Source organism: Mus caroli, chromosome 18 (assembly GCF_900094665.2).
Source record: "Mus caroli chromosome 18, CAROLI_EIJ_v1.1, whole genome shotgun sequence".
Classification (NCBI taxonomy): domain Eukaryota; kingdom Metazoa; phylum Chordata; class Mammalia; order Rodentia; family Muridae; genus Mus; species Mus caroli.
Window position 1 is genome coordinate 11,170,383 of NC_034587.1, and position 15,000 is coordinate 11,185,382.

At 41.8% G+C, this 15,000-nt stretch overlaps 1 protein-coding gene across 5 annotated transcripts in view; it reads right to left on the minus strand.

Annotated features, from left to right (window-relative positions):
* Positions 1 to 2,628: 2,628 nt before the first annotated feature.
* Ss18 (SS18 subunit of BAF chromatin remodeling complex) overlaps positions 2,629 to 15,000 on the minus strand; it is a 56,130-nt gene continuing 43,758 nt past the window's right edge. For 3 of the 5 annotated variants that reach the window (XM_021150369.2, XM_021150366.2, XM_021150367.2), the window contains 3 exons: positions 13,344 to 13,466; positions 10,321 to 10,454; positions 2,629 to 4,292 (listed from right to left, as the gene is read on the minus strand). In XM_021150369.2, coding sequence (XP_021006028.1) covers positions 4,266 to 4,292; positions 10,321 to 10,454; positions 13,344 to 13,466 — 284 coding nt within the window. In that variant the 3' untranslated portion in view covers positions 2,629 to 4,265. Of the gene's footprint in view, positions 4,293 to 10,320; positions 10,455 to 13,343; positions 13,467 to 14,196; positions 14,290 to 15,000 lie in introns of all 5 variants that reach the window. The other 2 variants (XM_021150368.2, XM_021150365.2) reach the window with 1 other exon arrangement.

Here is a 15,000-nt window from a genome sequence, read left to right on the forward strand (position 1 = left end):
AAAAAAAAAAAAAAAAAAATGCAGTCTAGACTTGCCCACAGGCCAGTCTTACAGAGTCAGTTTCTCAAACCAAGAGCCCTTCCCAAATGACTCTACCTGTAAAAACATCACAATTACCCACATTCTCAAATTATGGGCCCTATCAGAAAAACATTAAAAAATTCCAAGACTTTTTATTATGACTGTTATTTTTTTAATGTATATATGTGTGTATATCTGTAAAAGCGACTGTCCCATGCATAATGGCATATACTGAGGCTAGAAGATGTCAGATCCCTCAGAGTGGGAGTTATATGTAGGTTTTGAGCCACATGACATGATAGAGTCTGGGAATCAAACTTAGGTCCTCTGCAAGAGCAGCAAGCACTCCTGTTGAGCCATCTCTCCAGCCCTAAACCCTAAAACCTAGACGCATACTTACCCATAGATATAAAACATATATGCACATACAAAATTCAGGCATACACGTTTTTGTTTATATAAAAGTGTGTGTGTGTGTGTGTGTGTATGTATACACTATTCTCCTCTTCAACCTGCTTAGCTTACTGCACTCTACTGAACCAGTGGAAATTACATTGCATCATCTGCTTCTAAGACTCAAACTACTAAACTATAAAACAAGATTTTCTATCTGAGATTTGGATTAATAAACAATAAAAATTATAGAGATAATTAATTAGCAGGGTACAAAAAGAATCAAAGAGCTTCTAAATTTCAACAAGTGATAAATTTTAATGTGTTCTACACAGTCTATATAAAATATCTGAATGACTCCTACTGTTAAAAAGCTAGTCACTGTTTGCAAGTTGACAAGTAACTTTTTATCCAATAAAAGAAAATTATGGGAAAAGAACAATTTAGCTTTGAGGCAATAAAGTAGTTCTAGTTAAATGAACCTAGTTAGTCATTGCAATGTGTATTTAACACAGCTTACATTTATTTAAATTGCTAACAAAAGCAATAAAAGGGATCTCAACTCTCTGCAAGAGAATGACTTTCTTAATAGATGGTCAAACGGTGGTTATTTATACAGGGAAAGGGCTAACACCCTGAATTACACAAGTAATGTACATTATAAAAATGATAACAAATAGGAGGGTCGAGTCTGTGGATCTGCAGTGAGGGAGGTTGCAGGCATTTATTTAATACAATAGAAGATACCATAATCAGTTTCTAAAGTGACAGAAAGATCTTTAAGACATTAAAAGACCAAAATATGAACCCAGCACTTGAGAAATGAAATGCACATAAACAGCCAAGAGCACACACAAAGAACTCTGCTGGATAACTTAAGAAAACTCTTTCTGTAACAGGGAAAGAATGGAGTGGCAACTCGGAAAGGAGCCTCCTGAGTTAAAAAGAAAGAGAAAAGAAGTCACAAAACAGGGAAGCATAAGTCTCTCATCAGAAAGGAAATGGGGATATATATTCACATATATGTTGGCTTTATATCAAAAATCAAGTCAGAAAAATCTACCAGATCTTCAATAATCACCACCTTTTATATGAGTTATATAAAATGTTTATCACTTTTATGTAATTTACTTGTTAATCTTTTGTTTAACGTGAGAGAAAAGGCAGCAGTCTGAATGTAAAGCCTGCAAGACGATGTTGAACTGAATATTATTACTGAAAATACAGACTCTCGGAGCAAAAGAATTCTTAAAAAGCAAGGCATTTTGTAAAAAACGAGGAATCCTTCAGGTCCTTCCTGAAATATTTAAGAGCAAAGTAACAGTGCTCGCCTCTGCTTATGGGAAGGAGGACAGACAACAGAAGATCGGCCCGTGTGCTGAGTGAGTGGGGTGTGTAGCTGCACGTGGGGCACATGTCCCCACTCTCTGCAGGTCGCTGTGCCACCAGGCAAAGCTGCAGAATGACGCTAATAGTCACACACAATGGCACCAGCACACTTGGCAATTCGGAAACAGCCATGCTACTCGTTAGGATTCTACTTCTTGGATTTCATGGGATATTACAAAACTTATTATAATTCATTTGATAAAATAAAATTTCTACTTTTTTTCTATATGAAAATGTCAGCTTCGGTAGAAAAGCTGCCGGTGAAGTTATTGTTCTTACCAGGCACCAAAGGATTACGGTAATCTTTGTCACCACCAATTAAAAACTTTTACGAAACAGGACCGTTATAAAACAATTAAACCTTGCAAATGCACCAGTCTCCAGGAAGACAGTCCTGGAGGAAATTCTGCTTATTAAAATTGCAATTTTAGTTTCCATTAAAGGAGAATAAGACAACAGAAGATGGGTTGGCAAGACAAATTATTTCTTAATGTCAGTTGAGCTCATTTCAAATGAGATAACGTATCTCCACCAGGTTGGGATCAGCACAATTTTGTCTCTTCAACTCATTTATCTAATTCAGTCATCTTGATTATAGCTTCACGGACTTCATTTTCAGAGAAAGAATTCTGCAACAAACATCCTACACAACACGCTGATTACTGAACAGTTAATTCTAATTAACGTGGGCATGGCAAGAGAATATTGATCAAGTCCTAGAATGCAGACACCGTCTACTCGTGCCGGACTAGGAACCCAGAGTGCAGTCTCCAGACAAAACAGTAAGAGTCAAAGAGAGCTAATTTAAAGAAACAAATGAGAAAATTAAAATCACAAATAATTTATTCTTTCCTTAGAGTTGATACAGTTTTAAATAGCAATAAAGTACACAGTGGTGGAGAACCTGGCACAGAACTTACAAGCATCTCAGTCACAAGAAGGCTGTCCACGCCTCACCGGTTCACACTTGATGCCTATTTTCTACTGTCCAAGTTGAAGAACACCCTATACTCTGACCTTAAAAACACACACACTCTCATCCAGACACATTGAAATCCCTCCTCTGATTACAGTATGTTGACAACAGTACGCTTTGTTTCTTTGAATTTATGGCACTCCTGTTCTGTTTTCAGTTAGAAGTGGCAAAAACTAATTCAATTACAAAGATATGTTATATGCAGTCATATTCCCTGGATGCAGACAACTGTGAGGATACAGCAACTTACCTTTGGGCTAGATATTTTTAAAGTATGCTTAAATAGGATGTTTTTAGAAATCTCAGTACATGTTTTCTTGCCCCATGGCATATCCCCAAATTAAGTAAAATAATCAGTCTCAAATAATGATTAAGTATGTTGTGCTTAAAAACAAGAAACCGTAAAATGTCACCTGTCGGCTTTCAGTGCGAATCAGAAATGCCCATCAAAGCATTTTCCTCGTGCATTAAGTAAGATGAAGAGAGGAACACAAAGGCGCCCTTTGCTTATGCCCAAGTCAGAGCACAAGCGTGTGAAGTCTCCTGGACTCTCCCTGCTCCATGAACCAATCATGTTAATGTTAAGAAACAGTAAGGTGAGATCAATGCTGACTGCTCTCTGACGTGGTGAGCGCTCCCTGATTACAAGATAAAAACTTCCCGCTTCCTCCTTTTCTGTTATTGCTGTTTTAAGAGAGGCTTCCCTCTTTTTACACAAACCTGCCAAAGTTCACAGATGCAACATAATTATTGCCTTGCGTTTGAAAACAGTATTATAAACCATATTTACAAAAAGGTTTTAATGCACAAAACTGGAAGGCTTTTTAAAAAATGTCTTTGTACTCAAAAAACTATCACAGCGCCCTTGCTAATCTGGTAGATAAGAGAGAGGAGTCTCCTCTAAGAACTAACAGCGGGCCTGTGGTGGGCTTCTGCCTCCCCTCGCCTGTCTTCAGAGCACCACAGCACCGAGCATCTACCACACTCCACATTAACAGGGGTTCTGATTCTGCCCAGTGTGTAGTGTACCGCTTTGCATATTTATCACATGAAATAAACATAATAGACAAAATATCGCTGCTGTAAAAAGTGTACATTTCCCCCTTCCCCTTACAAAATAATCGGTGGAAAAGTATGAAACCCCCTGAAGCTCCGTGAACACACACACAGCTGCTCACACCTTTCAGGCTGTGACAGTCCATTTGGAACACAGTTCTGAAACGGCTGCAAATTCCTTATGTCAATGCATTTTCTGTCCAATGTTGCCATCTAGAGTAGAAACGTGAAATCAGGTGCATCGGTAGCTACTGAAGCCTTTACAAACTAAACCATAACAGCTACTTGCTGACGAAGCAGCCACTTAGCCAAAGGTTTTCCCAAAACCTAGCTGGAATGGAAGGAGTCTTCCCAGGGGGGGTATCCATGGTGCAGTGCTGTGACAATGTGGCTGCTAATAGGTACTGGCTATTGGAATGTAAGGACATTTTCACTGCTGGTAATTTCCATATTGTCCCTGAAAGATAAATTCGAAAAACAGAATTAGCCAACAGCTTAACCTAAGTTAGTTTAACACAGAAAATTACAAATATAATTTGCATATCATCATATCAGGAAAGTGACTATACATCCAATAAATACAAATGTTTATGTACTATCACTCTAATTTTCCTGACATTATACTCAAATGCAAACGGTTTGTACAGCCCACATCACCAGACGATTAGTACTTCAAAGCTGGACCCGGTAGCACACATGTGAAAGTCTTGGATTGGGCTGGGCTGGCAGGGAGAGTAGGTACATCTCAAAGCTTAATTAATGGTCAATGCAGTCAAAATGAAGTACTACAGACTCTGTGGTAAATGCACGCCTGCTCAAGCACGCGTGCGCACACACGCGCGTGCACACACAGACACACACAAACTTTAACCCTGTTGGTATCTTTACGCCTGCTGCAAGCCCTCTTTCAGACCAGTTTCCTTACCCATGAACTGAGAGAGGTAAACTGCAGCTCTGCACCAGATTCCCTTCCACCAAGGACTGATGATATTAAATCCTACCTTGTATCTATTATGATCCTGGCATGTCAGAGAGGATAGGAAACAGGGTTTTCCCTGCATGGCTTATGGCTGCAGTCCAAGCCACCATGGAGGTCAAAGAGAACTGCTTCAATCTAAAGGCTTGAGACCAAGAAGATAACGAAAGCTTGTCCCAAAATAAGTTAACTAGTGAACTGATTAATTAACACACCAAGTCTCAATACTGGTGGGTAATTCTCCCCTGGCAATGTGAAGTGAGATGCTAATAAAGAAAGTGAATTGCCCACAACTCACTGGGAAGGAAGGGGCCTGGGGAAGGCTTGGCTCAGGCCTGAAAACCTGAGCTCAGGACCCAGGGCTGGAAGGACTGAGTCCAGCACCATCTTCTGATCTCCATGGGGGCACCATGGTGCTGGAGTGCTCACGTGAGTATGTACACTCAAGGTCTTCACTTAAAAAGCTCTGATGTCTTCAGGTCACACTAATTCTTAGGGAGTTCCCTTTCCCTCCCTCTGGGAAAGGGTCTGCGTCATTTCCCTCTACTCTAGTCTCTAATAGTTTCTTGGGGCTTGTCTAGTTTGTTTTCCATGTGAGATCACTGTCCTATGTAGTGATGAACACAACTACTTATTGTGCTGTAGCTGTGGTTGATACAGGTTAGGAGGCAATCCTTCTGGACAGTGTCTGTCCCGATGCTCTCTATGCTGCGGTGACAGCTCTGCAAACGCATCAGTGTGTCTAGCTTTGTCACCATTGAGTTGCTGTCACCTAGAAGGCAGTAACACACAGGCTGCAAGGAGTGAAGGGAGGCAGCAGGCCAGCAGTGACTCAAGCTAAACACACAGCTACCATGTGACATCCACACGTAGGTATTTAGATGAAAAAAATTAATGTGTCCACAAAGAATTGAACCTGGCTGTTCAGGTACTTTAACTGAAACTGGGTAGAAAGCCTTATCAAAGAGTACTAGTCAACTATAAAGAATTGTTCATGGTCACAACAATAAGAGCAAATATCAAAACAATTATGGCCAATAAAAGAAGTCCGACTGAGCTTGCAAGAGGGTTTTGCAGGGGCATCTGCTACCAAGTCTGATGACCTGAGTTCAATTCCCAGGACCCACAGATGGGAGAACTGACTATCATAAGTCGTCTTTTGACCTTCACACACACACACACTATAAATTTATAGTGACAGCCTATCAGCAGACATGTAGGGAGAGTCTCAATGGATGCAGTGGTGATTTTAAAGGGGTCAGGGGCACAGAAACCGTGGGGCACGATGATTCATTATTTTGGTTTTGATAATGACATCATAGGCATACAGTTAAAAGACACTAAACGGTACAACTTTTTTTTGTTGTTGTTTTTTTTTTTTTTCCCAGACAGGGTTTCTCTGTGTAGCCCTGGCTGTCCTGGAACTCACTTTGTAGACCAGGCTGGCCTCGAACTCAGAAATCCACCTGCCTCTGCCTCCCAAGTGCTGGGATTAAAGGCGTGTACCACCACGCCCGGCTTAAACTGTACAACTTTGATGTGTAGATTGTTACATGTAAATTAAACCTTAAGAGAGTTATTCTGTTTGTGGTTTTTGAGACAGTCTCATATAGACAAGTCTAGCCTCCAACTCACTACTGTCCTGGAGGATGACCTTGAACTCAGGATCTACTGTGTCTCTACAATAGAGACAGGAAGACCAAGTAATCCAAGGTGGGTGTTCACTATTGTAGCCATCTGACAAAGCCAGGTGGGAGGGACTGCAGATAGAGGGGGCAGTTCCAGGTACCAGGAGTTGCCAAAAAAAAAAAAACCAAAAACCAACAACAAACCCCAAAAAACCAAAAAACCAAAATGGTTCTGAGAGAGCCTGACGCACATCAGGGAGAGCAGGAGGCCAGTGTGAGGCAAGAGGAATAAGGAGGGCAGCTGCGCATGCTGTAGCCACAGCTGGGCTGTATGGCAGGAGACTGGAAAGAGTTAGCTCTCTCTTCCCAGGCCCAACATACAAACCTAACACTTCTCAACACTGTAGCCACCACTGATGGGAAAGTGGCAGAACTTGACTGTTATTAAAAGATCACTCCAGGTCCTGTGTAGAGAACAGACTCTAGATAGGGCAGGATGGAATCAGCTAAGCCAGGAAGGACAAATGACAGTTACAGTTTTGAAAAAGAGAAGGTTTTGAAAAAAAGCTAGTAGATACAGTTTTAAGGAGAGGTAATGAAATCTGTTGCTTGATTCAATGTTCACTCATGGGGGTAGGGGGTGGGAGGGGGAGGTGTGTTAGCTGAGGCTAACAAGACTGTCAGGCCAAGGAACTGTTTCCAGAGACAGAGAGCACAAATGTACCTTGAAGAGGTAGAGGTAGGTGCTCACTCTCTATTTCCCACTGTAACTATATAAACTGCCACGACAACTTTTATCACTATTGTGCTGAACAATCTACGTTGGTTTTTCATTCCCTCATCCAACCTCAAAAATACATAGATCAGAAGCTAGACAGGCATGGGTTGTAACTCCCGAGCTCCAGAGGCACAGACAAAAGAAGGATCTTACAGCAAGCCGGTTGGCTAGACCAAAGGAACTGGGATGCTCTGAGTTCAACTCAGAGACCCTGCCTCAGTCAGCATACAGACAGATGAAGACACACCACACACATTCTAAACACAACAAGTCAGCCAGTGTCTTGTGTAGGATGAAGTGTGAAGCAGGATTGTTCAGGAACTTGACTACCTAAGTGCTCTACCTTGCAGTTCAGGCGGACCATGGTATAAAAGAGGAGGCAGACTATTGAGAAGGATGTGGTTTCCCTAATTTCTTTCTCAGCCTGTTTATCCTTTGTGTACAGGAAGGCCATTGATTTGTTTGAGTTAATTTTATATCCAGCTACTTCACAAAAACTGTTTATCAGGTTTAGGAGTTCTCTGGAGGAATTTTTAGGGTCACTTATATATACTATCATATCATCTGCAAAAAGTGATATTTTGACTTCTTTCTTTCCAATTTGTATCCCCTTGACCTCCTTTTGTTGTCGAATTGCTCTGGCTAGGACTTCAAGTACTATATTGAATAGGGAGGGAGAAAGTGGGCAGCTCTATCTAGTCCCTGATTTTAGTGGGATTGCTTCCAGCTTCTCTTCATTTACTTTGATGTTGGCTACTAGTTTGCTGTAGATTGCTTTTATTATGTTTAGGTATGGGCCTTGAATTCACATGATATGTACTCACTGATAAGTGGATATTAGCCCAGAAACTTAGAATACCCAAGATACACTTTGTAAAACACATGAAAGTCAAGAAGAAGGAAGACCAAATTGTGGACACTTCGCCCCTTCTTAGAATTGGGAACAAAACACCCATGAAAGGAGTTACAGAGACAAAGTTTGGAGCTGAGACAAAAGGATGGACCATCTAGAGACTGCGGCACCCGGGGATCCATCCCATAACCAGTCACCAAACGTAGACACTATTGCATACGGCAGAAAGATTTTGCTGATATAGCTGTCTCTTGTGAGGCTATGCCAGTGCCTGGCAAACACAGAAGTGGATGCTCACAGTTATCTATAGGATGGAACACAGGGCCCCCAATGGAGAAGCTAGAGAAAGCACCCAAGGAGCTGAAGGGGTCTGCAACCCTATAGAAGGAACAACAATATGAACTAACCAGTACCCCCAGAGCTCGTGTCTCTAGCTGCGTATGTAGCAGAGGATGGCCTAGTCGGCCATCATTGGGAGGAGAGGCCCTTGGTCTTGCAAAGATTATATGCCCTAGTACAGGGGAATGCCAGGGCCAGGAAGCAGGAGTGGGTAGGTTGGGGAGCAGGGTGGGGAGGAGGGTATAGGGGACTTTCAGGATAGCATTTGAAATGTAAATGAAGAAAATACCTAATAAAAAATTGGAAAAAGAAAAAAAAAAAGAAGAGGAGGAGGCAGAGGCAGAGAAGTGCTGAATGACAGAAGCAGGAAGATGGAGACATCCGCTCTAGAAGCCGGCAGCATTCATCTGTCTGTCTTAGCTGCACACCACTTTTTCAAGAACAACTCGAGTCTCACCTTTTAAAATACATCAAGTTATCTAATCTGGTTTTAATTTTTAAAGCACTTTTCTTAGATTATGCATATCCGTGTGTTTCTGTGTATGGGTACAGTGCACACACGTGACACAGTCAGATCCCCTTGGAAGCAGGAAGCAAAAGTGGCTGTGAGTCACCTGACATACTGCTGGAAACTGACCTTGGGTCTCTGCCAGGAGAGCAAGTGCTCTTAACAGCTGAGCCATCTCCCTAGGACCCTCATCAGGTCTTTTAAAAGTAACTTAACTATGCAAAAATAATTTTACTTCTTAGACAGACTTTATTTCTGGGCTGGAGAGATGGCCCAGTAGTTAAGAGCAATGGCTGCTAATCCAGAGGACCTGAACTCAATTCCCAGCACTCACACGGCAGCTCCCAAGTGCCTGTAACTGCAGTTTCAGGGAACCTAGTGTGGCCTTCGGACCTTCCCAGGCACTGTACACAGAGTACAATTTCTGCCCTCTCCCCCACTCTGCTCTGCACAGAAGCAGGCACGCTCATGCACCTCACCCTTCCCGTGTCTGTCTCTTGTCCTCACTTACAGACCAAGTGCCGGTACAAAGGGCTGCAGGCCTGACAGACAGACAGACAGACAGACAGAGCAGGAAACACTGCTTGCAGCTCTAGTGCCAGTTACAGCATCCTCAAACTGTGCCATCTTCTACACTAGCCTCAGACCCCTGACTTATGAATTACACACAGTCCCATGTTCCTAACTCCCCCATGTTAGTACCTTACAAGCAGTGAATGTATTAAGATGTCCTCACTGCAAAGTCACTGCACAAACCTGAAACATTCCGAGGTCTATAGTCATTCCTAGAGCAAGTCAGAACAACCACGGGCATCCCTATGTGCCTAGGCGCACAATCCAAGTCTGTGGAGTCTGATTAAAAAGAGAAAAACTCAGATGAATACTATCAGGTTCTAGGGAATCTTATCTTAGGATAAGACACATTTCAACATCTGAAATTGAGGGTAGAGAAAAAACACTTGGCGATAGAAACACTTGTGGAAGTGTGAGCAGGGAACTTGGAACACAAAGAGCTCCGACAGCAAGTCCAAGTATGCGGGGTGAGCTGCACTGGGGAACAGAGGAAAGCACAGGCAGAGTTCACTAATGAGGGACACTAGAGAAGTACCGATGACAGTGTGTCCGGGGACAATGAGCTGCTGTTGTACTTCAAGCTTTTACAATCAAGAGTGATTGTTATTCAACTGTGCTGGTCTTCTCAAATATCTTAAAATACTAATTAGAGTGTAGTAGTGGCTAGCAATCATGAGAAGGGGGCTACATGTGATTCCTCATGGTTGAAATTCCAGTTCATGGAACCTGACAGATCATGGGTTCAAAACAACAACATAGTGAAATCTTGACTCAGAAGTCCACAGAAATGAAGAACAGTGTGGTAACTCCACGGCTGGTAGGCAACTTACCTGGTCGTACCCATAAGGCCTCTGCTGGGGTGGCTGCGGTGGTCCTGGCTGTGCTGGTCTATAGCCCCCGTACTGCTGCCCTTGGCCCTGAGGATAATTAGGATACTGAGGACCTGGACCGCCCTGTGAAGGACCTGCAAGACAAGATCAACAAGCACGCAGGTAAAGCTAGAAAGAGTCTCCACGATTTCAGCAATAATTTCAAACAGATGTCACTAAATTCTTGTATCTAAACTGAAAGGGCAGTCAGTCACTTTTGCACAGTGAGATCAAAGCTAATGACTGTAGTAAAAACAAAATAGGGGCTGCTGCTTCAGTGAAATGACTAGGACTATGATAAGGCAGGCTCAGGAAGCAATGGCCCACAGTAACCCCTCAATAATAACTAAGTTATGATCGATGGGTTAGCCAGGATCAGGTACTGGTTCTATAACACAGAAGTAGGCCCAAATGACATAATTTCTGACTAAAGTTGTGAAAACAATGACATACTAATTGTGCGATTAAATTTACATTTGAAATCATCAAAATGGTAGGGCTGTACCACCATCAATAAACTTATATCAACAGAATTTTAAATCAAAAATGAATGACTCAAAAAGCCACAAGCTGTAATGTGAAAAAAAGCTGAGTGAAAAGTTACACTTTGAAGGCTGCAGATATGGCTCTGTAGCTCCAGTTCCAGGGATCCATGCCCACTTCTGACCTTCTGAAACACTGAGCACACACGTGGTACACATACAAAACACCCACCCCTGTGAAATACAATTAAATTTTAGAAGAGAATTTCCACACTGAGAATCAAGTATTGTTAATAGTGTAACTGTCCCTATGGGAGAGACCGCCTCTATTAAGCAAGCATGTCCGCTTTAGAAATTCAACTAAGACAGCTGAGAGCGATTTCTCCAGCGGAAGCTCATGACTTGGACACTTCAGTGTCTTCCCCAACAGCCACTTAAGACTAGCCATAAAAACAATGACTGCACCGGGCAGTGGTGGCACACGCCTTTAATTCCAGCACTTGGGAGGCAGAGGCAGGTGGATTTCTGAGTTCGAGGCCAGCCTGGTCTACAAAGTGAGTTCCAAGACAGCCAGGGCTATACAGAGAAAACCTGTCTCAAAAAACAAAACAAAACAAAACAAAACAAAACAAAACAAAACCAATGTCTGCAGAGAAACTCAGAAGAGAATAATCAACTTTCAACTTCAAATAAATTCTACCAGATTATTCAATTATTGAATATCAAATTATTAAAACACCAACCTAGAAGACAGTTTGACCAGTAAGGCCTCTAAATGAGCACAATGGGGAGGTCTCCTTTAGGATTCCTGCTATTCAACAAATCAGTAAGTATTTAAAGAAAATTTTTCTGTCTTTTCCAAGTGAAAACTGTTTTTCTCAGGTTAGTATATTTAGCTCATTTAGTGACATCAAATTTGTTTTCATGTACTTGTGATAAAATTTATCTCACGTACAAAAGTCATGAAAAGGAAATGCCATTCAGAAAAGGCAAGAAAGCCCATGGATAAGTCCTAGCCGTCATACACACCTAGACTTCTCTTCATTGGGAAGAGATCCGATGCCCCATCAGTTAGTGGTAATGCCCTTGCTACGGGACACAAGAATCTCAGCTTCTTCATAGGCAGACAAAGACAGTGCCAGAAAGCAGACACGCTTACACCAACGCCCAAAGCACTTACTCACAAGAAAGCAGACACGCTTACACCAACGGCCAAAGCACTTACTCACAAGAAAGAGAACAGTTAGCAAGAAGGCACACCCATACTGACAAACTGTTGCTGCAGACTACCCACGCCTCACTCTCTACACATAAAGTGGTGGACGTTGCCTAGATGTAAGACTGGATAGGTGGGTGGATGGACAGACAGATACAGAACCGAAGAAAAATATTTAAAGTCAGACATTGTAATAGATTTTTTGGTGTTGAAAATAAATCCAGGGCCATGTGCACACCAAGAAGAGGAAGCAGACAGCACTATGAATATTTTACAGGAAATACCGCTGTACATTCTCCTAAACGCTGTAGGATACACGAATTCAGTAAAGACACCCTTAGCAGTGCTTTTAGCTAGAACAACAAACATTGTCTTTATTTATCTGAATAATCTTTTGCTCTGCACTAAAAAACGGTACTTTTTATAGTGAGTTACTTATGTACCTAATTATCACTTATCTGAGCTCATAACAGATGCAAAAATCCATTCTTCTCATTTTTAAATTGTCACCTTACCACTGAACAATGAACCAACCATCTTTAGTCTGTAGTTCTTTCGAAACAGATATTATTAGTTTATTTAAGGGTAACACCTGCATGTATGTGTCCTTGATTATGGTATGTGTTCACATGTATGTGTATGCTCATTCTAAGTCTCTGCCTTATTTTTTGAGACACACTCCTGGTAGCTGAGTCTTTGGGTAGAAGTAACTGGCCAGAGGCCCCAAGGACCCTCACCTCTGCTTCTCTGCCTCTGCCCCTCTGCCCTTCTGCAGTGCTCTGGCTAAAGAGGTGTAGTTTTCAGGTGGGTGCTGGGGCTCTGACTCAGGTCCTCATGCGTGTGTAATAAACACTTTTACCAACTTGGTTATTTTCCCATGCCTTTAAAAAGAACACTTGAAATCAAGACTATAATGGCAGACTGGGCTAAAATTATGCTTATAAAATGGTAACGGCTGGAGAGGCAGATGATGCCATGGGTAAGGGCACTTGCCACCAAACCTGGTAACCTGAGGTCAATTTCCAGGACACACATGGTGGAAAGAAGTGACTCACACAGGCTACCCTCTGACTTCTACGTGTGCACTGTGCTCCATGTGAGCACGTGTACATGTTTACACACACACACACACACACACACACACACACACACACACACACACACACCACTTTCTCTAAACAGATAAACAGATGATTAACATTTAAAATAAAAGTTAAATGCCATGTCTGTATTTCAGAAGACCTCTTGCCACGTCTTCTGGTAGACAACAGACTGAAGATGCTCACCGTAGCTCTGCTGCTGCCCTGGGTATCCCTGCTGCCCCGGGTACTGCTGCTGCTGGGCTGGGTATCCTTGCTGTGGAGGTGGTCCCTGGTAAGCGTCTTGCTGTTGGCCATACTGGGAGTTTCCTACAGAAGAAATGGAGAAGAGGAGCGCAAAGTCCTGAGAAGTCTGCTGAATTAACGATTTTGGTATTTCCCTCTAAGATGCACAGCCAACAATACAAGAACAAAAGGAAATGCCATATTGATTTTTTTAAAAAACTTAACAAAACAAAGAAAAAACTCAAACCAAACAGAAGGATTTCGGCCAAACAAACTGCAGTTTAAGCCAATTGTGCAAGGTTGAACTGCAGCTCTTTCAGCGCCTCTGCCATTACGAGCATTACAGTTACTGGAGCATCACAGGCCTAAGATCATGACTATGCTAAATAAAATAAAAAAGACAAAATTAAAGACAGCTACAAGAGCACACACTAGCTACACAAGGTCAGCAAGCTGTTCCCTACAGGCTCTATGCTGAGATGTAAATAATACATATGCATACACGCACACACGGACACACTCGCACACACGAAGGGTTGGGGGATGGGGTTGATGGATTTATGTTCAAAGAGTAAATTCCCACGGAGCAAAAAAGCATTTTTAAATGTTTTAGTCTTTTTACTGCTGTTAGAAATGACACATCATAGTTATACATTCTAAATCTTTGTAAGGTTGTTTGGGGGGCCCTGTAACTTTCCAGACAGCCAGCCACTAGTACTCTACAAGAGCTTTGCATGGGAGACGCTGTCCTATGCAAGAACTGCCATTCCTGGAGAAGGGATGTGCATGTGTACGTGTGAAGGTATATAGATACCTCCTTCGTAGTAATGTTGTGAGGATTCCTCATAAGGCCTATCGTAGCCTTGTTCAGGATACGACGGTTGCTGATAACCGTAATCATTATGACCTACATCAATTCGACAAGAGACAGGAAGAAACGTTAATGGCCACTGAGTGAAAAACCCTACAATTAAACTTTAAGATAAAACTGAAGAAAAAAAAAAGAAAAAGAAATGGAAATACATAAAAAAATTATCTTAATTGCATTAGCAAGTATTTACCAATGTGAATGCTTTCACTGTGAGATTATAAGCATACTATTTCAAGTCAAAGAGCAGTAGTCTTAGAAACGTTACACTCGTCCTCCAAACTATGATAGTCCTCACTGAGGACAAAAACCCTTACATCCTATTTTAAAAAAGAAAGTGAGAACATTTAGGCCTCTCACATGTAAGAAATTCGAGACCAATCAGAATGAACAAAGGATGGAAGTTATCATAGTTTATCAAACCCCTGTTCTACTGGACGCCATTTCTAGCACACACTAAAAACAATACAAAATATGAGGTCCTTGAGTTTGTACTCCGAAAAGAAGTGAAGTGAGTTTCTAACAACTCTAATAGTTTATTGCATCAAGTACAAGTGTTTCACAGTATTTTCAGATGCCAAAAAAAAAAAAGTCATTTTTTTTTTAAAGATATGGTCTCTCATCCTGGGTTCCTAGAGCTCGCTCTGCAGACCAGGCTGGCCTCAGACTCACAGGGACTCACCTGACTGGCACCCAAGTAAAAATGTATCTTATAATGCTGTCATTTAAAGCATCTTTAGAAATATTTCT